General features: G+C 47.6%; 1 protein-coding gene across 1 annotated transcript in view; it reads left to right on the plus strand.

The window, feature by feature from the left end:
• Positions 1–25317, plus strand: part of LOC146816610 (cysteine-rich venom protein-like) — a 738882-nt gene that overhangs the window by 345674 nt on the left and 367891 nt on the right. The window contains exon 4 of the mRNA XM_085609142.1: positions 11746–11859. Coding sequence (XP_085465268.1) covers positions 11746–11859 — 114 coding nt within the window. The remainder of the gene's footprint in view (positions 1–11745; positions 11860–25317) is intronic.

Below are 25317 nucleotides of genomic sequence, written 5' to 3' on the forward strand. Positions count from 1 at the left end.
GAATGGCTGTGACCTCTCCACAGTCCTGGACATGGTGCCAGAGGAATCACTATCAGCAGCAGTGGTCATGGATGAATGGATGTGCAGGCAAGTGCTCTCTCATGGGACCTGGCTGCCTTATATATGCCTGGCTGGCCTGTTCATGTATAGGAGTACAGATTGATTGGTCAGTCACATTAGCATCCTACGTTTCATCCAATCCCTTCAAACCTACCCCAGTGTGTGGCTTTGCATGGTTTCAGTTTTGATAATGATGTCAAGTCAACATCCACATTGCAACAATGTAGATTCTTTCAAACTGACTTCTGCTGTGCACCTGGTGCTCAAATTCAAAAATTTAACTCAGTCTCCATGGCAACCATCAGGCATTTAGGCCCTTATACTTGTCCCTCATGTGTCCCCTATGTGTTTTCATACATTTACACACAGGTACGGTGCGTTCCACGCCCTAGGGCACCCCACAAGCAGTGATACCGACCGTACATGCGCTTGTACGGTCCGGATCACAATATGGGCGCTGGCGTATGCGTACGCCACAGTAGTACGGACTGTACACGCGCTTGTACGGTCCGGATCACAATATGGGCGCTGGCGTATGCGTACGCCACAGTAGTACGGACTGTACACGCGCTTGTACGGTCCGGATCACAATATGGGCGCTGGCGTATGCGTACGCCACAGTAGTACGGACTGTACACGCGCTTGTACGGTCCGGATCACAATATGGGCGCTGGCGTATGCGTACGCCACAGTAGTACGGACCGTACAAGCGCGTGTACAGTCCGTACTACTGTGGCGTACGCATACGCCAGCGCCCATATTGTGATCCGGACCGTACAAGCGCGTGTACAGTCCGTACTACTGTGGCGTACGCATACGCCAGCGCCCATATTGTGATCCGGACCGTACAAGCGCGTGTACAGTCCGTACTACTGTGGCGTACGCATACGCCAGCGCCCATATTGTGATCCGGACCGTACAAGCGCGTGTACAGTCCGTACTACTGTGGCGTACGCATACGCCAGCGCCCATATTGTGATCCGGACCGTACAAGCGCGTGTACAGTCCGTACTACTGTGGCGTACGCATACGCCAGCGCCCATATTGTGATCCGGACCGTACAAGCGCGTGTACAGTCCGTACTACTGTGGCGTACGCATACGCCAGCGCCCATATTGTGATCCGGACCGCACAAGCGCGTGTACAGTCCGTACTACTGTGGCGTACGCATACGCCAGCGGCAATATTGGCCCAGGGACCCTATACACGCGCTCCGAGCGTATGTACGGTGCGTATAACAACTGTCAGTGGTGACAGGCGGCACACAGACAGGAATGGAGCGGACAGGTATTGCCAAGGGTGGACACCAATGCATTGTCTGTGCAATACCACCTGTGTGTGACACAGGTGTGTCAGGATGTGATGTGGCACTTTACCCCTGAGGTGTGGGCAAAGCACATGTACGATGAGCTGTGTACACATGTCGTGTGTGATGGTGCGCATTGTACCACACATCCCCTGCACTCCTTTGACATGTGTGCATGTCGTACACACTAGTGGAGCCATGAGTCACTTGCATGTCCCAGTCACGGACACCCGCACCTGTCCCCTGATGCCAGGTACACGGAATATTACATATGACACGTGTATGGCTGCGTTGCATGCTGCAACCATGTCATGTGTGTGGCATGTCTTTCCATGATTTTGCTGTAGGTGTGTGATTCAATGTGTCAGCAGTTGCTGCTGCCAACATGTGTCTGTGTGTCGATGGGCATGGCACACTGTTCCGCACACCAGCCCACATATGTGATTTGCCATGAGGTGTGTATGTATCCAACTACACGGAGTATCAACACAAGTACATATCCACATGCTCCCTATGTATGTTCTGTCTCGACATGTACTCCTCAAAGGCAATGTGTGTGGCCTGTCCTATTCCTATGACATGTGACCAGTGCATATCGCATCCAACTACCTGTCTGTACCATACGCATACTACCTCTGCACATGTGTGGATGTCTGTGAATCCTGTGATGCGTGTGCATGTTCACTTACACTGGCCCACAGCTAGTCTCATGCCATGTCATCGTGATCTTGCCCCCCTCCGTTAGTGGCTGTCCCTTGGTAGGAGTGTAACCTGACTGGCGTTCGTGTCCAGGAACTGTGGCACAGACCTGACTCACAACGTGGCATATGTGTATTGGCTGTGTAACATGTGCTCAGTGCATTGACGATGTTGTTGTACAGTGCTCACTCTTAGGTGTTCCTTCCATTTCACTGCAGGGCTCCGCCTCTCCCTCGACGTATGCCAGACATTGCTGCCCTGCATGAACGGGACTGTATACGCCGCTACAGATTCAGCCAACGGTTGATTGATGAGTTGACTGGCCGGCTGGAAGCACAACTCCTCCCGCGCCACAGGTATCCAAGTGCACTGACACCCAAGTTGAAGGTGATGGCAGCCCTACATTTCCTTGCCACGGGTACGTTCCAACATACCATTGCTGATGTCGGGGGCATGTCCCAGACGATGTTCAGCCGTGTTCTGCATGATTTCTTAGAGGCCATGTTGGTTCACCTGGATGAGTACATTAAATTCCCAAATCGTGAGCAGTTGACAGATGTCAAGCGTGAGTTCTATGCCCTGGGAGGGATGCCCCATGTCATTGGGTCCATAGATGGGACACATGTTGCGTTGGTACCACCACAGGCACAGGAGGTGGTGTATAGGAATCGCAAACATTATCACTCCATTAATGCCCTTGTGGTGTGTCTGTCCAACATGGTGATTTCACATGTCTGTGTTCGCTTTCCAGGATCAGCACACGATGCCTTCATCATGAGGCGTAGCAGGGTGCCAGAAATGATGCTGCAGCTGCGGAACGAGCGAGCATGTATTGTTGGTGGGTAGACTCTGGCAGTTCAGTGTTTGGCGTCATCTTCCAATCTCACTGCCTGTGCTGACACACTTCTGTCCATGATGTTTCCTTGTAGGGGACGCTGGCTATCCCAACATGCCATGGCTGATGACGCCTGTCCGCAACCCCAGCACGGCTGCCGAGCACCTCTACAACAACGCACATGGGCGGACCAGGAGAGTCATTGAGAGGACGTTTGGACTTCTGAAGAGCCGATTCCGGTGCCTCCACAAGACCGGCGGAGCACTCCCATATGCCCCGGTGAAGGTGTGCAAGATCATCATCGTCTGCTGCATGCTGCACAACATGGCAGTGGAGGAAGCTGTTCCACTCATACTGGATCAAGATGACCAGGACCATCCACCCGTGGAGGATGAAGGGCTTGGTGACGGGGCAAGTGATGTGGAGGAGGAGGAGGCTGTGGAGGACATGCGGAGTCGGCTCATACGCAACTTCTTTGCTTAGTGGTGAGTTCCAGTGTCTGAGTGTGCACGCATTGGGCCGTGTGTGGCATGTGTTGCAATGTGTGTGTCCATCTGCATGTCTGCCAAGTGAGTCAGTGGTGTGTATTGAAGTGTCACTCAAGTGATGGCGCAATGGAAGGATGTTGTCTGAGGGTCATCATTGTCACCTGTCATGTTAACAACATGATACGTGTTAAGTACATGCTTGCGGATGTGCTCCTTTGTGCTGAATCCTTGTGTGTCTCTCTTCCACAGGTCCATGTGCATGCTGTCTGCTGGTGGCATTGTTGTGCTCCTGCTACTCCTCATGAACACAGCGACATGTGCTGATTCAGCGTCACATGCACGGGCAAGTGTTGAAATCTCCTCAGGGTAAGGGATGCCTCACGTCGTTTTGGGTGTGTGAATTGTTTGTAGTCTGTGTGCACTTCTCCGGTTCATGTGTGTTCCATTTGCATACATGGTGATCCTACATGGGGAACATGACATGGGGCAGGCTTCACCTGGAGCCATGCTCAGACTTGGTGACTGTCATGTGGCAGGGGATTGGGGATTGTGATGAGGCCATCATTGTGTGTAACACTGGCCTCGGAAACATACAGGTTGCACCGGGTTGACATGGTGTGTGATTGCCCCATCAGGGCCTCAATGGTGTATAGCGGCCTCTCCGTGGCAGCAGGGGGTGTTTAGCTGTTATCCGTCACTTGTGTGCCAGGTCAATGGGATGCCAGCATCTGTGTTGCAATGGGGGGTGCCAGTGTTGCTCCCACATGTACATCCACATGACCTGTGTATGTGTTGACAGAGTATCATTGTCATTCCAACACACATGACTAATAAATTTGTCCCTCTGTCTCCAAGGTGCCTCTTCCCTGTCAATGGTGCCCTGTTGCCACTGTGCGTGCCGCAGGTCTGGCATAGTTTTCATAGGTGGTGCATATGTGTCTATGTGTAGAGTGACAAGATGCTAGGGGTTTGTCAGGGAGTGGGAACTGTATTATGCACAAGATGCACAGTTCCATCCACCTCAAGGCAAGAGAGACCATCCCCCAGGGAAACTACAACATCTGTGTAGAATCCTACCCTGCAGTCTACGGACATGTGCCTCACGACTCCCATGGTACTTGTCCATATCCGGAGTGCATCTGCACAGCTCTGCTACTGCGTCGGGCAACCAGGCCACATCAACGTCCTAACGGGATGGGGGGAATGTTTCACAGCCAGCTGCAGGATGACCTTCTAGATCCACGCCCACACTCATGATGCAGCCCACAACCCCAACACAACCATGTGGCACAGTGATCCTAAACTGCATTCTGGCATCTCCATGCATCCAACCTTGGCCTAGCCACCATTCTCAACATCCGCCTGACGCAAGCATGCTGCACATTGTAGGGACACATGTCTAGACATACCTGGGAGCGGCAAGCCAGGTCACTCCACATGATCCCTGACCTCTGCGCATGACTGTTGCTCCCCTGAATGTGTCTGTAGCCACAGTTGTGCGGGAACCACTCAGCTGGTTGGGCCCAGCACAGGTGAGTTTGGTACTCCATGTCTGTATCAGATGAGACATTGGGACCCATGTGTGTCCTGGGCAAGACTGCGACCCCACGGTTTGGATGGTTGGAGTTAATTCTGAGATCAGGCATGCTTTGACTGTACGACACACACATGTATTGTAATAATGTAGAATCACGGCATCATCTTGTAAGTGTGATTAATTTATTTGTGGTGGGGTACGGGTTTGTGGGGATGACAAGAGGTGCACAGCGGGAGTGTAGAATCCAAAGTTCACTGGGGGAGTTGGTATCCTTGTCGTAGCAAAATGTCAGAGTCCATGCCACAGTCTTCGTCAACATAGGTCAGACAGTGACCAGCAAGTCCATGTGGCAGAGAATGTCATGTGCTGCTATTGGGCCAGAGGGCCAGGTGCCAGGCCAGGTGACCTGGGAGATGGTGATGTTCTGCTGACTCTCACAGTCTTTTTCGTGGACGACCCACCTTCCTGCGGGGACCCTCGGAAGCAGTCCGTGACGATGTCTGTGACGCTCCGTCGGATGAATCCTCCTCCTCCTGATCCCTCCCTGTGTCTGGTAATGGCCTTCGCCTGGTGCCACAGGGAGGGTTGCCCATGTTGTCGGCAATCCGACGGAGTACACCGGTCATTTGGGTTTGCACCGCCACGAGCTCAGCCTGTCTATCCTCCATCCTTCCTTGGTGTTGCAGTTGACAGGCATGTTGCTGGGACTGCAGGGTCTTCATCTCCTGGAGGGTCCCCTTGATGTCATTGAGGGTGGACGCAATCTGGTCCATGCCCCTGGTGTCACGCCGGTATGTATCCAGGATGTTGCTGACCTGGGACACTACCGGGTCCTGAGCTGCCTGGTCAGGTTCGCGCCTCCGCCGTCCTCCACTCCCGCCACCCCTGCCCACGTGCACCTGGCCTGCCGTTGTGGGTGCATCGGGTCTCCGGGACCCCTGAGGGATGGCATCTGCGTTGCCGCCTGCCTCCTCCTGGGTGCCCGGAGGACCGTGTCCCTCCTGGGCAGACTGGCTGGGTGGTCGTGTGCGGGCAGGGCTCCTGGACGTCTCCTGGGATGTGGCAGGAATGGGGGTGGTGGTTGGCACAGTTGTACCTGACGCAGGTGCTGCAGGTGGTTGGACACCAGAGGGGCCAGGTTGGTCTGGGTCATCCACGGAGTGGTGAGAGTCATCGCTGGCGGTGGGGTCATCATCCCGCGGAGCCTGGTCCTGTGTGACTTCCCCCCCAGTGTTGGGGGGTGTTCGTCGACGTTGACCTGTGTGTGAGAGAGACAATGTTAACAGTGTCACATGTGGCATCCATGTTGCATGCATTTCTGATTTGGCACTCTTCCTCTGGGTAGTTGGATCTGTCCTGCATTCCTCTCACAGTGCACTTGTGCATGGCTATGTCCCTTGGCCACAGCTGTCAGGGCTTTACGCATGTGTGAGACACAATCTTAGTTGATGCATCTATTTGGGTACACAGTCAGCAGTGTGGTGTGCGGGCGTAGCGAGCCATGCAGAGGCGCCTTACGTGTTGCACTGTACGTGGCCAAATGGTGTTTTGGCAAGGCAATTTGATGTTGCAGGTAGGGGACTGAAGCATTTGTGACAGGGTTCTTACCGACACGGTGGGTGGGTATACTGGGTGTGTGGTTAGGTCTGTGCCTGCAGCACGGATGGACTCGTGCACAGATTGACACATGGACCGGTCTTCATCTACGGAAGGGGGGGTTGAGGCACTGCCAGACCTGGTCTGCATGCACACAGTCCACCGGCTGACGAGTGGACATGGCCACACCACCCAAGGGTGATTTAGTCTCCCTGTGTCTCCCTTCCTCCCTCCCTCTGTCACCCTCCTCCCTCCCTCTGTCGGTCTCCCTCTGTCACCCTACTCCCTCCCTCTGTCTGTCTCCCTGTGTCCCCCCTCTGTCTCCTTCCCTCTCATTCCCCCTCTCCCTCCCTCTCTTTGTCACTCTCTGTCACCTCAGGCCAGCTTCCTGGGCACACACAGTTAGCCGGTCTTTGAATGGCCATTGGCTTGTTCATGTGAGTTAGTCCCTGTTCTCCGGGCACCCATTGGGCAGTGTGTCTGAGTGTAGGCTGCTGCTGTGGCGGTGTGTGCTGAGACTCTATCAGAGCGATGCATCTTCATTGTCTGCTGTTATGTGCAAATTGTGCCTTCAGACCCATGGCATCCTGCATGGCAGCCATCATTTGCAGGCAAGACAGTACTGTGTGGGTACACACAGTTTGTATGGCTGTGCCCTGGGCCATATGGGCTGAGGGCATTGTTGTGTGCTTGTGAGTTGCTCAATGTTAGTTTTGCTGCCCCCACTCCCAGCATCGACCACATCCTGTGTTGTGTTGGTGTTTTGTGTGGCCTGTGACTTGGCATGGCCCTGATTGATGCATGGGGCATGGAGGTGCCAGTGGCATGTGTGTGTTTGTGGAGTGTTGTTGTGTCCGGTGGTGGCTTGGGGGGGGTGGCATGCATGATTGATTGTGTATGGCATCCCCCCCATGTGAGGTGAGTTGTTTGTGTACTCACCAGGGTCTGGGAGTCCTGGCAGTCCGTGTAGTCCCTCCACCGCCAGCGTGGACATCACCTTCTCCTCCCAGGGATGGTATTGTACCGGTCTGGGGGGCGGCCCTCCTCCAGTGATGTTCCCCTGGTTGTGATTGTCAGTCATCTTCCTCTTGACCGTCCTCCGCAGATCGTACCACCTGGATTGGCACTCGTGCCTGGTCCTTCTGGTTGTCCCAACAGCATTCACAGAATCGACGATCCTCTGCCACATGGCGGTTTTTTCGGATATGCTGGTCTGTCTGACCAATGTCCCAAAGAGCTGTGGCTCGACTCTGAGGATTTCGTCGACAAGGATCTCCAGCTCCTCCTTTGTGAACTTTGGATTCTTGGTGGTGGACATGGCGTGGGGTGTGGTTGTGGGGGTGTGGGTGTGGATGGCTGTGGGTGTGTGGGTGTGGTAGTGGAGGTGTGTGTGTGAATGTGATGAGGGGGTGTTTGTGTAGGTGGTTGTGTGAAGGTATGCAAGTGTGAGGTTCAAGTATGGTGGTGTGGGTCGTCTGTGGGCTCTGGCAGCAGTGGGTCTGTTGCAAAGGCTCATGGTTTGTGTGTGTGGTCCATTTTTATTGGTCCATTTGTGGGTGTGGCTGTGTTTGAAATTTGTGTGGGTGTGTTATGAGGAGTGATTGAGTTTTGGGCCTCTGTTTGGCAGTTTGGCAGTTGCAGGTGAGTGTATGTGATGTTTGTGGGGTTGTTGGGCCTGTTTGGTGGTGTGGGGAAACTCTACTTGACTCTCCTTGTGTAAATATGGTTTGTCCGGGTTCAGTACGTGTTTTTTTGGCGTCAGTACGGTCCGTACATGCACTGGTGGGGGTGCGGTCCGTACATTCCCTGGTGGGGTGGTGGTTAGGTGCGTACATACACGGCTGGTGGTTCGGTGCGTACATACACGGCTGGGGGGGGTTCGGGGGCGTACATACACGGCTGGTGGTTCGGTGCGTACATACACGGCTGGGGGGGGGTTCGGGGGCGTACATACACGGGTGGGTGTTTGGTGCGTACATACACGGCTGGTGGTTCGGTGCGTACATACACGGCTGGGGGGGGGTTCGGGGGCGTACATACACGGGTGGGTGTTTGGTGCGTACATACACGGCTGGTGGTTCGGTGCGTACATACACGGCTGGGGGGGGGTTCGGGGGCGTACATACACGGGTGGGTGTTTGGTGCGTACATACACGGCTGGTGGTTCGGTGCGTACATACACGGCTGGGGTGGGGGTTTGGTGCGTACATACACGGCTGGTGGTTCGGTGCGTACATACACGGCTGGGGGGGGTTCGGGGGCGTACATACACGGCTGGTGGTTCGGTGCGTACATACACGGCTGGGGGGGGGTTCGGGGGCGTACATACACGGGTGGGTGTTTGGTGCGTACATACACGGCTGGTGGTTCGGTGCGTACATACACGGCTGGGGGGGGGTTCGGGGGCGTACATACACGGCTGGTGGTTCGGTGCGTACATACACGGCTGGGGGGGGGGTTCGGGGGCGTACATACATGGGTGGGTGTTTGGTGCGTACATACACGGCTGGTGGTTCGGTGCGTACATACACGGCTGGGGTGGGGGTTTGGTGCGTACATACACGGCTGGTGGTTCGGTGCGTACATACACGGCTGGGGGGGGTTCGGGGGCGTACATACACGGCTGGTGGTTCGGTGCGTACATACACGGCTGGGGGGGGTTCGGGGGCGTACATACACGGGTGGGTGTTTGGTGCGTACATACACGGCTGGTGGTTCGGTGCGTACATACACGGCTGGGGGGGGGATTCGGGGGCGTACATACACGGGTGGGTGTTTGGTGCGTACATACACGGCTGGTGGTTCGGTGCGTACATACACGGCTGGGGTGGGGGTTTGGTGCGTACATACACGGCTGGTGGTTCGGTGCGTACATACACGGCTGGGGGGGGGTTCGGGGGCGTACATACACGGCTGGTGGTTCGGTGCGTACATACACGGCTGGGGGGGGGTTCGGGGGCGTACATACACGGGTGGGTGTTTGGTGCGTACATACACGGCTGGTGGTTCGGTGCGTACATACACGGCTGGGGGGGGTTCGGGGGCGTACATACACGGGTGGGTGTTTGGTGCGTACATACACGGCTGGTGGTTCGGTCCGTACATACACGGCTGGGGGGGGTTCGGGGGCGTACATACACGGCTGGTGGTTCGGTGCGTACATACAGGGCTGGGGGGGGGGTTTGGTGCGTACATACACGGCTGGTGGTTCGGTGCGTACATACACGGCTGGGGGGGGTTCGGGGGCGTACATACACGGCTGGTGGTTCGGTGCGTACATACACGGCTGGGGGGGGTTCGGGGGCGTACATACACGGGTGGGTGTTTGGTGCGTACATACACGGGTGGGGGTTCGGGGCGTACATACGCGGGCGGGGGGTGGTGGGGTGTTCGGCGCGTATGCGGGCACATGTCTCCATGGTTGCTATGGGAGTTCGGTTCGGACGGTGTTTTTTGCGTACGGTTGTGAAATGGGGAGGACGGGAGGGATCGTACTTGCGCAGTCGGACTTTATTTTTCCGCACGGTGGGTTTCTCGCCCGGGGACGTGTCGGTGACTTTTCCCGACCCGAGGACGTGTGGGGAAATCTTCCCAATGCGATTCGTATGGACTTTTTTCCGTTCGAATCGTACTTGGCAGTTTGTACGCTACTTTGACGATTCGGACGGAAAAAAATCCGGATACGAGTCGGACGGGGAATTTTTTTACCGGATCGGAATTGGCACCCTAGTGTACTATCTGAGCACTCAAAAGAAGCATTTGATCTAACTGCTGGAATGGGCACAAAACTATTAGTGACACCAAAGGATGTTAGAAGTATACTGGTGGGTTAAAAGCCACTAATGTCAATAACTTTATTGACAAATGAGGGGACACAGGATCAATCCTTCGTGACCTTTCTGGATTCTCAACAGTGTGCATGTGCCGAGTCCAAAGGCGTTTACACCCAACGCCGTGGATCAAGGTTAAGAAAAATAAGGGCATTGTTAGCTTAATGTGCCCACAAAACAATGTTGTTAGTTTACAAAAGTACTGCAGGTAGTACTAACAGACAAATTATAAAAAAATAAAGAAAATCACATTGGTACAAGGGTTTGATTATTTGTGTGGATGACAATAATGAACACCCTTAAGTTGGGAGCCGATGTACCCAGTGAAATGTAATGAAAAGATGCCTGATCAGATGTTAACAGATGCAGAGGAAGGAAAATATCAGGGGCTATTGGGTTGATGAAAGAGTGCTGTATTTAAGTAAACTGACCCCACAGTATATTTTCATTCAATCCATTGTCATGTGATTTGAGTCTATAGACCCATCTCTGCTCCTTTTCATGAAGGCCAGCTTCATTGTTAATCAGTTCAATAACAGTCCATCTCAAATCCTTCAGAGTGTGTTTCTTTTCCCAAAAATGAGAGGTCATTTTAGTTGTCACGCGTTGGCACCTTAGGTTGCTGCAATGTTCGCAAATATGTGTTTTCACCTTCCTTGATGTCATGCCCACATAATAAAGGTTGCAGGGGCCTGTGATCAAGAATATAACGTTCTTTGAATCACAGTTGGTAAACTTGCATTGTTCCCAAAATTGTTTTTGGACCCACTAATCTGGTATTTTTAACATTTTCATTACTTTTGAAAAAGAACCACTCCATTCTGATTTGTCATAAGTGGTTAAGTGTATAGGGACACCCTGTATTTTATTATTCAGTGTTCTCGCGTATTTGTTGGTAGTAGCACACCCCTGTCCCTAGAGGGAAGGTATGGACCCAATGATGAAGCATGCTACCAAGAGGAAACCCGGGTGGGTGAGGGTTTTATGAAAATCAAAATAAAATTATTTTCCATCTGTGTTCCTGCAAGGAAACAATACAGTTCATTCTAGTCAAAAAGTTTTGAATAGAGTCAAGAAAGAGTTTAATTTATTGTAACAAATAACTGAAATTAGCAATTACATGTATAACAACATACTCACAAATCTAACATGTACATTGTTGTGGCTAAGTATGCAAAGCTTTTTTCCACCTCCCGCTATATTCATATATTTTCACATCTCGGCCTACATGTGTCAGTGTAGGTTGGAGATCTAAACTTCCATTTGAGGAAACACCATTGGATTACAACTATCTGAAACTGTAATATTGCTTTGTTCAAGCCTCATTATTTAATTTAACACCTTGCCACTGACATCCAATTGGTGAATCATTATCATGAAATTATCTATTTCAGAAATTATTAGCAAAGTTTGACACAATGAACCAACGTGTTCAAAAAGAAATTGTTGACCTAATGAATAACCTAAGACGGAATGTGAAGCCAAAACCAGCGAACATGCTAAAACTGGTAAGACTTTCTTATTTACTAACAAATTTACTTGAGTGGCATTAATGGCATTCCAGTGGGGTGGACTAGGGAACCAAAAGTAGCCATGACAAAAATGTTCAAACCAGCCCGTTCCTTTTATCTCCTTGTGCACTCTTTTCCCATCCATCCATTCTCTTTCTCGCCTAATCACATCTCTCTCTTTTTCTCTAATCTCTTCCTATCTATCTTCCCCCTGCCCTCCTCTGTTTCTCTCTCACTTGAAGCCTTCCCAGCCCTGCTGCAATTAACAAGGGAGAGCTCATGATAGTGACAGAGGCACCAGGAGCAGCACTGGAGTTTCAAAAAGGGCCTCCAAGTGCTCCAGCCCACTGGGGAAACACCCTGTGAATAAAAGGCCTGTCCGGCCCTGCATGCCAACTACCTAAAACAATATCAAGTTATACATAACTTTTAATTGTTTATGGTGAAGTAAGTTTGTAATGGTCAACCTCAAATGATTGGTGCAGTTCTTTATTTTCCTCTGCTTAAGGGAAGATATTGGAGCAGACCTAGCCTATTATTTCTGACTTCTATGAACCAGTAAATTACATGTACTTTGCTTTTAACTCCAGTTAAGTGACGTGCAGTTTGTAACACAGAACTTTATTTAAGTAGAGGATCCTTTAATATCAGGCTCCATTTGACCGAGCTGTCACTTAAGATATGGAAGTAATTTTACTCTTGCTCCGGGTAGCAGTTGCTATCCCTGGCTTACATCTTGCGAACCCCTGGTACTGCCCTTGCAACCCCTGGTCTCAAAGGTTACAGAGTAAGTGTGAGGATTTAAAGTAAAATAGGCCTCTCTAGATAGCTTCATCTTTATGTTATTTCACCTGGACAGTGATACCATAATTCATGGTTTAAAATGTTTTTATCTTGTAAATGTAATACATTATTAAGTATGCGAGATAAATCTCTAATTAATTGGAATGTTTGTTATCCTGTAGGGGTACAATCAAAACACCAGTGCATTTCTGAACAACATATTAGTTACAGAGGGGCATATTTACAAGCCCCTATCGCCACCACAACGTCACTTTTAATGATGTTATGGTGCCGACCCAAACTTCGCCAAATTTACAAGGCAGGGTTAAGCCACTTAATGTGGCTTAATGCTAACTTGTAAATAAGGCACCCTTTAACCCTATACTTAGCGTGAAAGGAGAGGGCAATGGGTGTTGCGGTGGCATTCCACTGCAACACCAATTGATTTTAATGCTGCCCCATATTTACAAGTGCAGCGTAAATATGGGGCAGTGCCAAAATTAAGACCAGGGAAAACCTGTCTTGAACATGCGCAACCAGGAGAAATGTTTAATTGCTCCTTATTTTTGATGTTTCTATGTGTGCTGCGTTGTGCAGAACACAAAGAAACAGTAAAAGGTAATTGATTGTTCTGTACAGGAAGGTGAGCCTTCCTGCACATAAACAATAAATTTAAAAAATGACATATTCCAACGTCTATGTGTGCTGCATTATGCAGCACTCATATAAGTTTCAAAATGCCATTTCAGATTGTTTAGGTGCAGGATGGGGCACCTTCCTACACGTAAACAATTTTCTCCTACAACGCAAACACCCTTGCACTATGGTGCAAGGCTGCCTGTATTGGCGCTAGGAAGCTAAAATTAGCAACAGCGCAGAGGGAAATGCAGGGCTGCAACCTATCCTTGTAAATACAGAGCAGCCCTGCATTTTGGAAGCAGCAGAGCTCTGCTTTATGCTAACATCACACTCCACCACTTGCTAGTAAATATGCCCCAGAGTTTGTTTAATTTAAATGCTGTCAGTAGGTTGCATGTGAGATTCTTTTTTCCACTGTGATGGGAAAACAAAGCAAGTCTAGCCTACAGCAGGCCACCAAGTGTGTGGCTTTCCTGGAATTAGGGATAGGACTAGCTTAGAATGAACTTGACTAAGGTCCTACTGCATGGTGTCCAGTGTCTGTAACTTGAATAAGTACGATACACCATATGCTGATCTTCTTCTGAAGTTTATTCTTCGTCTTACATCACCCACAGCATGGGCTCAGAGGTCGGACAGAAACTGACACTTGCCATTGAAACCCCTTCCTCCACTAGTCTAGATACAGTCAAAACAAAATATTATGCATTACATAGACATTCCAAATCACCCCACGTTAACATCATCATACTACATCACTCCCCCTTAATAATCAGCAATTAACAAAAGACAAATTGCATTGCATTTCTTAATTAAAACCCACTCACCAACTGACCTGTCTTTGCCAGCAAGACAACACTTTTTGTCAAAATTATTTTTCATAGTGATTTGTTTCTCAACCACTTTAGATGATACTTTTTCAGTGCTAGACATATCATTTAAGTTCACAGTTTTCATTTCACCCAACCATGACGGGAATAAAGGTGTGTGTACCTCCCTGACCCTTAACAAAGCAATTGCAGTAACCCCATGGTGCAGTGTGGTAACATAATATAATTCCTCACCTTCTGTTCAAGGAACTCCCTCACATCCAAACCTCAAGAGCTGGCAGTCTTTATACCGTCCTTCATCATTTTGTTGCCCCACTCCACCAAACCATTTGAACCATTTGAACTGGGTGAGTATAATGCCTCCTTTGAGGTGTTTTAAGTCCTGTGTGATTATGATCTGAAACAAAATGCGTATAAATCTGTGACTATGACCTTAGGAGCACCTGCAGTTAAAAGCATTTTTCTCAGGAACTCAATGTTAGTATTCATATCTGGTGTCCTATAATACATCCATTTCGAGAAATAATCCAAAGCTAGGATTAAGTACTTCATAACTGAGGGCAAAACTGTATATGGACCTTAGAAGTCCAAACCAATCTTTTCCGATGCCGCATTTGGAAATTGAGTTGGATGAAAAGGCACCTGTAGTATCTTCCAATGTTTATCTGACATTAAACATTCCAGACATTTATCAACCAATATTTTACCCTGACTATCAATAGCAGGCTGCCAATAATGCTGTTTTCAATAGCAGGCCACCAATAATGCTGCTTTACTTTCATACTAGTCCTTGTGGAACCCAGATATCCCTGATGTGCTTCCCTTATGAGTGTACTACGAAAATCAGTAGATGGAAAAAATTGATCATCCTGCATTACCAAGTCATTTTCTACCGATAACTCCTCTTCTATCTGTGCAAAAATGTTCAAATCCCCAGTTAAGCACCTTGACTCTGGCCACTTATGGGTAATATACTTGCCCACCTTAATCAGAATCTGAACCTTTCAGCAAGCCTCCCTCCGATCCTTTTCAGTTATAACTGACCCAAACTCTGCTATGGCATCCACCAGCACTACACACTCAACATCATCCCCCTGCAAATCTTCCTCATCATCCTTTTCTATTGGCATTCTGGAGAAATAATTTGCCCGTAAATTCCCCCCCCCCAAAAAAAATGCATGATCTCAAAATGATATTGTTGTAGTTTAGACATTTATCTTGTAAGCCTGGATGACATATTATTGCTGCTCTCCCTACTAAAAATATAAACCAGTTGCTTTTGATCTGTATATAACACAAACCTGCAACTCCAAATGTACATTTTAAACTTTTCCACAGCCCTTCCCGATGAATTGTACTTTACTGACATTCAAACTGCTTCAGGGACCTTGATGCAAACACCACTGTCTGTTCTCGACCACCTACCCTCTGGCTGAGCACCGCCCTCAGACCATGTACGTTAGCGTCTACAGTTATAAATACCGTGCAATGCTCACCGAATGCATGTAGGGCCTAAGCAGTTATGATTAACTCCTTCACCTTTCCAAACAGTTTTTCTAGATCTTCTGACCATTTAAACACCTGACCCTTCCTTAGTAAAGTACGTAATGGCTCAACTGTTTGGGCATAATTAGGCACAAACCTGGCATTGTATCCTGCCAATGCCAGAAACGAGTGGGGAGTATCCCTATCCATGGGTGCTTTAGCATCGCTAATTGCTCTAATCACTGAGAACTTTTATGTCAGCATCCGATGCTGTGCGTCCAAATCCCTCACAGCAAACTTGCCCTTGTCTGCCCTGACAGTCATATCTTATGCTTTTGAAATAGATATGACCTCCCTCAATATCTCGTTATGTTCCTCCAAGGTCTCTGAATGTATCAGGTTAGCATACAGATAGGCTTGTACCCCCTTGGTGCCCTAAAATAATGTTTCCATAGGTATCTGGAACATGCTGACTGCTAAAGATAGACCAAACGGAAGTCTCAAAAATGTATAGGCACCAAAGGGTGTCACAATCATCGTCAACTCCTAAAATTCAGTCGTCAATGATACTTGGTGATAAGCTGAACTCAAGTCAATCAGGGAAAACAACTTAGCTACCCGAGATTCACCAATAGCTCGTGAATTCTGGGCAGTGGGAGGCAGCCTACGACAATATTTTTGTTCAAGGCATGTAAATCAGCACAAAGCCTGATCTCTCCTGACTTTTTCCATGCAACAACTATGGGTGCCACCCACTGCGATGAATCCGTTGTCTGGATGATTCCTTGTGAGCACAAACTTTGTAAAGTGACCTTTAACTCTTCCCTGACACTCATAGGCACAGCACATACTTTGTGTGCAACTGACTGAGCATTAGGTAACAACCTTATTCAATGTTCCACGTCCTTAGCTAACCCAACCTGGTCACTAAACATAGATTGAAATTCTTCTAAAATACCCTTAATAGAACCATCCACTCTATCCACACTGCAAATTGACAAATCTCTTACCCTTATCTGATTCTCACCTCCAGGAACCAAATACAAGCCAATGTGTGCCAAATCTCTCCAACCAATGATATTACTTCTTTTAACAGCCACGTACACCTTTGCGTGAGTTTCTCTGCCCAAATATTGTACTTTTCTCAAACAAATGCCCATTCATTTCAATTTCTGTCCTGGGGTTCACATCCGCCCACTAGAAAGTAAAATCCTTTCCCCATTTGTCATAAAAGGTTGCTTCTCTTCGGATAGTTATAGGCGATCCCAAATCTACTATGACCTGTAAAGCAATGTTATCAATGGTAGCAGAACATAATGGGCCTTTAACCACTCTGGACCCATCATCACAATCCAGTGTTAGAACCATGTTATTGAGGGAATCTAAACATGTATCAACCTCTGTGTCAACACCACTAACCCTTACTGACTTCTTATTACTCCTGCAAACATTCTGAAAATGTCCAAACTGTTTACAACTCAAGCAACGCTTGTTGCCAGACTGACACCCTGTGCAATTGCTCAAATGACTATGTGGCCCACATCTATAACAAAAAGTGGATCCTTTTTTTGACATAGATTTTGATGGTTTTCCCTTCGTGTTAACCATACATAGCACTACCTCTGGCTCTGCGTCTGCTGAAGAAACCACACAGATTTCTGAGTCTTTATCCGCCTGCATGGCTTTAGTAGAGATACTTGACCTTTCAATACCTGATCCAAGCCAATTACTTCAGATAGTGATAGATTTTTGCAGCTCAGTAATCTTTCCTTAATTTTTTGTGATACAATAATAAATACAAATTGATCTCTAATTTAGGCATCTGATAAAGGGACAAAACCACATGTAGTTGCCAAAACACTTAACACTGAAATGTACTCCGCAACCTTCTTACCCTCCATTTGCTTTTGTTTACAGAAATGATGGCGCTCTTGCATAATGTTAGGCACATCAGAAAACTGTTTCTTGAGTCTTGCAATCACCTGCCTGTCCCAGATTCCTAAATAGCATAGCAAACTTACGAGCTTGAGCATAAACCATGGCATCAATGGCCACAAAATGGCTCTTGACTAGCCTGTACCATTCTGACCACATCATAGCCGGTTTGCCTGGCTTACTTAGGAACGGTGGCAGCTGAGTGATCTGTTATGGCATTGCATTGGCCTTTGTAAGCTTTGTTCAAGCCTAGAATCCCAAAAGAATGCTGCCTGAGAGCCTGAAAGCAATTTTGCGATTTGGAATAATGAACAAATATACTTTTATTTGATTTCTTAAGATTATAAAAGGGTGGAACATACCACCATGAGCTACACAGTGTAATGCGGTTAAACTTGATTAAAATTACATTAAAGCATTTTTTTAATTAATAGTGCCCCACACGTAATGTAAGTAATTCCAAGTCCCAACATTTTGTGATAAAATACCTCAACCAGAGGTCTTTAAAATGAATTATAAATGTGTCTATGCCTCTTGCTTCAGGTAAAGTGCTTGTGCTGAAAAGGGGAAGGGGAGAGATGAAAAGAATGGATTGGAAGCTCTGGGGAGGACTCAACCTGACTGCATGATGGAATACTGGTCATCTGTCCTTTTTAAGTTCTTTTGTCGCTGAGTCCTTTATTTCAAGTTCTTTTGCTGCTAAATTCAATTATTTGATTGTCTGTCTTGCAAGACAATTGAATAGAGGAACCACTGAGACATTTTATGACTGCCTCTCTTCAATTCCTTATTTGTTCTTTTCAGGATTGGCCGTAAAAGGATCGTCCTCGTATTATGTAGAGCTGGACAGATGCATAGTAGGTGTAATAGAGACTCTACTCCATTGTCACAGAGGTGGCAATCCATGGTTGACCAGGTCTGTAACCATTTTGGAGTAAGATCTTTTGTCGTGAAGGACCCCAGTCTCAATAGGGTCAGTTTCCGATTATAGTGATCTGTGAAACCCTCTTGTAAGTATGGTTGCAGTTTCAGCTGTTTGTAAGTAGGCATCACCATCCATGCATGATGTTTGCCGGCCACTAAGGCTTTATCTGTGTGCAGTGATAGTTGTTTTATTTCTTCATTAGTGATTTGTTTGAATGCAGAGTATGGCATTGGTGTGTGCCAGGCTTCCTTGAGCTTTAATGTTGAAGGAGCTTGTTTTAAAATTCGAAATATGGACTTGTTCTACCTTGATTGTTTTTCAACCTCCTTCCAGCAATGATGGGCTAACGTGTTTTCTTCAGCTGCCCTCGTTCTCCAGTAGTATTTGGCCAGGGTTTCTTGTCTAGCCTGTATCTAGTTTTTTAGACCGTATTCCAGATGTATCTGAGCCTGGGAGATGTGACGTGGGATTGTGAGCCGTTTATTGAATAATCTGAATTGGACTATGTTTAAAGTTGTCGACTCCTTGGTGTTTAGCATTTCCGAGCTGTATGTAATAGGTGGCAAAAATGTAGCTGCCATGACCTTTAGTAGGTGGTTTGTTGAACTGCTGCTTAATGTTTTCTGCAGAGTTATAAAGGCAAATAGTAGTTGTTTTGCTTTTGTTTGCCAAAGGTCTTGATGTTTGTTAGATCTGGGGGTCTCTAGTTGGCAGAGGTAGGTACCACTGTCCAAATAGGGACCCTTGCTTCTAGTCAGGGTAAGGGGGTACACTCTTTAGATAATCCCTGCTCACCCCCTTGGTAGCTTGGCACGAGCAGACAGGCTTATCAAAGGCAATGTGTAAAGTATTTGTCCCAACACTCACAGTAACACAGTGAAAACACCACAAATGGATTCCACACCAGTGTAGATAAATAAAGTACTTTTATATAAACTACACAAGACCAAAACAACAAAAATTCAACATACACAGTTCAAGAATATGGTTTCAAAAGAGTTCTTAGCTTAGCGACAAAATAATCCACATTAGCGTCGATTTTAGCCAACATTACCTGGTGATGCGTTAAAAGTTCCTAGCGGCGCCCAGGCGTCGAAGAACAAGCAACAGCGTCAGTCCTGAGACCCTGGGGAGGCGATGCGATAACCCCGCTGCACGCAGCGGACATGTGCGACGAATCTGGTCTGTATGGGGAGTGAGGCGATACTTGTATGGATTCCAAGGCGTAGCTTCTCTGGTAGAAATTTACTCGCAAAGAGATCTCACTCAGCGGCGGCAGGCTCTGCGACGATACTCGCAGCGACGGGAATTTTCTCGCTATGTCGGCGGTGCGTGAAAAAGTTGCAGATCTTTTACTTCTTTTCTCTTGGTCAGCTTCCCAAATAGCAGGCACAACTTCCAGAGGCTCCACAATTGGATCAAGCACTCTAGGAAGGGCAGAACTCAACCAGCAGAGTTCAGGGGGAAGCTGGTGGTGAAGTCCTTTTGTTCCTGGGACTTCTTAACAGGAGGCCAGCTCTACCCAGGCCCTTGGAGATTCCTTCAAGCCAGGGGACACAGCACACAGCAAAGTCCTTCCCCTCTCCTTGGCAGCAAAGCAACTGCAGGTCAGCCTTACAGCAGGTCAGTACTTCTTCTTCTTCTTCTTCTTCCAGCTTTCTCCTTGGCAGAGGTTCCTTCTTGATTCCAGGATGATCTAATTTTCTGTAGTCTGGGTCCAATACTTATACCCCAAAATCCTTTGTCCTCTGAAGGCAGAGGTGCCTTGGCCTAATCAGAACCAGTTCTGGTCAGTCCTGGAGCACTCTGTTCACTGTAAATGTAAATGTAGTGCATTTATATAGCGCTCCGCACACCCCCGAAAGGGTCTCTCAGGCGTTGTGCACATACCGCTGTGGAACCCTTCCTGGCCTTTCCCTGTGAAGTGCCCACTCCTGGGCACCCCCAAGGTGAAAGCCAGACATCCTAGCACTTTTGGGCCCATTGTGGAGATTAAGCAAGCTATTGCCCAGAGTTGCAGAGTGAGACCCATGATTAGAATAGGCACCGAGGTGAGAATTATCTGGTCCGGGGAAATTGAGCCCAAGACCCGCTGAGGTGGGAATTGAACCCTGGTCCGGGCCACCCCTGTCCCTGTCACTCACAAACCAGACAGTCAATTCACAAACAGGCCAAGGCACACAGAAAGGGCAGAAAAGGAAACAGCCACTTTAATTTTCTATCTTGCTCCTACGGAAAGATATGCAGGTAAACATTATACTCAGCATTCTCCATTCTAGCCTATGGGCAAGATAGCCTTTCAATAGTGAAAAACGAAAATGGCTGTAATTCACTACCAGAGCATGTCACCTACACCAGTACATGCTCTAACTTTCACATAAACTGCACCCTGCCCAGGGGGGTACCTAGGGCCTTCCATAGGGGTGTCCAATGTGTACAGAAAGGGAAGGGTTAGGCCTGGCCAGTGTGGACACTGGTCAGGTCAGCATGGCAGTTAGCAACTGCACCCTGTCTAGTTTTTGGAAATGTGTGGTTTTGGTAGGTTCCCCTAGGTGGTCGCTGAGCACCGGGCTAAAAACCCAGGTGACCCCCGTGCAAAACCAGGTCGTTTTGAGGTAGGCAATTTTTATGTCGCCTCACTACGTTGTGGGCCCTTGCCTGTCGCGGGTACTTGGGCCTCCCACACAAGTGAGGCACCGTTTTTATCGGGAGATCCGGGGGAATGCTGGGTGGTAGGAAATTTGTGTCAGCCCGCTGATGCCACAACTTTCCCACACAAAAATGTGTGAAAAAGGTGAATTTTTTGCCTACATTTGAGGTTTGCAGGGCATTCTGGGTAAGGAAACGTTGGGGGATCCACGCAAGCCATACCTCCCTGGAATCCCCCAGGTGTCTAGTTTTCAGAAACATGTGGGTTTGGTAGGTTTCCCTAGGTTCCGGCAGAGCTAGGGTTCAAAAACTACAGCTAGGCACTTTGCCAAAAAAGGTTCATTTTTCACTGCGAAATTGAGGTGTGTCCACGATGCGTTTTGCGCCGTTTCCTGTCACGGGCACTAGGCCGACCCACACAAGTGAGGTACCATTTTTATCGGAAGACTTTGGGGAACACGGGGTGAGTGGAAATTTGTGGATCCATGCAGATTCTAGAACTTTCCACCACAGAAATGTGGGGAAAATGTGCTTTTTTTGCAATGTTTTTAGGTTTGCAAGGGATTCTGGGTAGCAGAAACTGGTGGGAGGCAGTCAAGTCACCCCATCCTGGATTCCCCTGGGTGTCTAGTTTTCAAAAATGTATAGGTTTTCTAGGTTTCCCTAGGTGCTGGCAGAGCTATGGTTCAAAAACTACAGCTAGGCACTTTGCCAAAAAAGGGTCATTTTTCTCAGCGAAATTGAGGTGTTTCCACATTGTGTTTTGCGCCGTTTCCTGTTGCGGGCACTAGGCCGACCCACACAAGTGAGGTACCATTTTTCTCAGAAGACTTTGGGGAACGCGGGGTGGGTGGAAATTTGTGGATCCACGCAGATTCCAGAACTTTCCACCAGAGAAATGTGGGGAAAAAGTCTTTTTTTGGCAATTTTTTAGGTTTGCAAGGGATTCTGGGTAACAGAACCTGGTGGGAGGCATTCAAGTCACCCCATCCTGGATTCCCCTGGGTGTCTAGTTTTCAAAAATGTATAGGTTTGCTAGGTTTCCCTAGGTGCCGGCAGAGTTATGGTTCAAAAACTACAGCTAGGTACTTTGCCTAAAAAGGGTCATTTTTTGCTACAAAATTGAGGTGTGTCCACGTTACGTTTTGCGTCGTTTCCTGTCGCGGGCACTAGGCTGACCCACACAAGTGAAGTACCATTTTTCTCAGAAGACTTTGGGGAATGTGGGGTGGGTGGAAATTTGTGGATCCACGCAGATTCCAGAACTTTCCACCAGAGAAATGTGGGGAAAATGCGTTTTTTTGGCAATTTTTTAGGTTTGCAAGGGATTCTGGGTAACAGAACCTGGTGGGAGGCACTCAAGTCACCCCGTCCTAGATTCCCCTGGGTGTCTAGTTTTCAAAAATGTATAGGTTTCCTAGGTTTCCCTAGGTGCCGGCAGAGCTATGGTTAAAAAACTACAGCTAGGCACTTTGCCAAAAAAGGGTCATTTTTCACAGCGAAATTGAGGTGTGTCCACGTTGCGTTTTGCGCCGTTTCCTGTCGCGGGCACTAGGCTGACCCACACAAGTGAGGTACCATTTTTCTCGGAAGACTTTGGGGAACGCGGGGTGAGTGGAAATTTGTGGATCCATGCAGATTCCAGAACTTTCCACCACAGAAATGTGGGGGAAAAGTGTTTTTTTTTGCAATTTTTTAGGTTTGCAAGGGATTCTGGGTAACAGAAACCTGATGGGAGGCAGTCAAGTCACCCCATCCTGAATTCCCCTGGGTGTCTAGTTTTTAAAAATGTATAGGTTTGCTAGGTTTCCCTAGGTGCTGGCAGAGCTAGGGTTAAAAAACTACAGCTAGGCACTTTGCTAAAAAAGGGTAATTTTGCATTGTGAAAATGTGGTGTGTTCACGTTGGGTTTTGAGCCATTTCCTGTCGTGGGAACTATGCCTACCCCTACAAGTGAGGTACCATTTTTATCGGGAGACTTAGGGTAATTCAGATTTGTAAAGGAACCGTTATTACCTATTGACTTTTGATGCATTTCTGACTTCCAAATGAAAGACATTGTGTAAAAAAGAAGTCATTCTAAAAAATTACTGATAATTCTCATGCTAGTATGAGTATTCCCAAATTCGGAAATGTGCAAATATCTACTGTTTCTAAACTCTATATTTTGTTCCCATTTCAGAAATACATAGGTGTCTTTCATACCGATTTTTCCATGTACACATTTTTACAGAATAATTACTATATACCCGGTACATAATAAAAAACCATTGCAAGTTGCTGCTCAGTTTTTGGCTCTGGGTTCGTCGGGTTCTTGGTGAACCTACAAGTCCTATATATCCTCACAACCAGTAATTTCCAGCGGATGTAACGGTACATTGCTTTCAAAGAGCTGTCATAATTACAAGAAGTTACAGGTGAAAACGTTGACACAAAAGGCGCTTTTTTTCAACAAATTTTCAATTTATCCTATATTTAACTGTTAGTTTCTATAAAGAAACCTTGATGGATCTACACAAATGACCCCTTGCTGATATCAGAATTTTGTCTACTTATCTAAAATGTATAGCTTTCCAGGATCCATTATTGCTTTTGTACCCATTTATACCATTAACTGGAAGGAGGTCGAAAGCACAAAAAATAGCAAAAATAGGCTATGTCCCAGAAAAATGCCAAAACTGTGTAAAATATTTTGGGTTTCTGACAAAAGTCTGGTATCCACTAAAAGCTGGGACAAAGGTGATTTCAGCCCCACAAAACCTTTTTTGATAACACTTGCAGGGAAAAACCCAGAAGCTTTCATTTGCAGCCCGTTTTTCCCATTTTCCCCCCAAAAAACTAAATTTTGCTGTATTTTGGCTCATTTCTGTGACCCCTCCAGGGGAATCCACAAACCCTGAGTACCTTCATAATCCCCATGATGTTGGAAGAAAAGGACGCAAATTTGGCGTGGATACCTTAAGTGGTCAAAAAGTTACAGGGGCCTCAGCGCGCACTACCCCAAATAGCCAAAAAAGGGCGTGGCACAGGAGGGGAAAAGGACTGGCAGCGAAGGGGTTAAAATAGTGATGTACACCAATTACTGTGGGTCAAGTACAAATACAAGTTCTAATCCTCACCGCTGACCACCAATGTTAGATCTGGGGGTCTCTAGCTTCTAAACATCATAATATGTGGGTTGCACTCCGTCTCTTATGATTAAGAGACGGAGTGCAACCCACATATTATGATGTTTATAACAGTTTAGCCCACAGAAACGGGTTGGCACCCACAAAGAACAGAATACTAAAACAGGAACTTCTTGGAAATTACATTATTCATCCTCATGCAAGGCGGAACATCTTCGTTCACCAAGGACTGTTTAGATCGGTGTCAGACAGACTGGGAAACATTAGCAATGAAAGTTGAACATTTCACATGTTTACAATTATATTAATATTTCTGAAATGGCTTTAGTTGCATCAACCACGTTTTTAAATTGTGTATTACATGAACAACAGATTACAACGTATGCGTAGTAACCGGGTGCATTATGGGGGTTGTAGAGTTCAACAAACTGGAGGTAGACTTGGGTGATTAAGGGGCTACATGTGAGCATGATGACATGGATGAAGTGGGAGGGTATTGGATAGGAGGGCGGACTGCCGCGTTTAAAAGTAGGGCGGTTAAAAGGGAAAGTGAACTCTGTTGGTGAAAGACAGAGGAAGACGGTTGTTTTTTGGCAGGTATGTGAACGGGAGACAGAAGGTAGTGGGATGCACAGTGCAGAAAGGGGAGGGGAGATTGTGTGTGGATGGGTGATGAGGATTTGGGATGGAGGCAGATGGAAAGAACGGGTGGAAGGCCGGGTTGCAAGGTGGCAAATCGTGGCCAGTGGGAAGATGAAGGGCAATGGTGAGGAGTGTAGAGTTTAGTTTGGTGAAGGGGGTGTAAGCACGGAGGGGATTTAGAGGGAGAGATATTGAATTGGGCTGCAGAATTGGAAGGGTTTGGAAGAAGGATTATGGAGGTGGGATGGGAAAGAAGGTGATGAGAGGAAAGGGGGTTAAAAGAATAGGAATAAAAGGGGTCATGATACTGGAAATAGCAACCTAATGACATTGAGTCTTACAAAAACAAGAAATATGGAAGGGACCATACACTGCTATAAGTACCAAGGGGATATCTATGGAAACGTTGTAAATATGCAAACATTATTAGTGAATATCA

This window comes from Triturus cristatus, chromosome 6, assembly GCF_964204655.1.
Source record: "Triturus cristatus chromosome 6, aTriCri1.1, whole genome shotgun sequence".
NCBI lineage: Eukaryota > Metazoa > Chordata > Amphibia > Caudata > Salamandridae > Triturus > Triturus cristatus.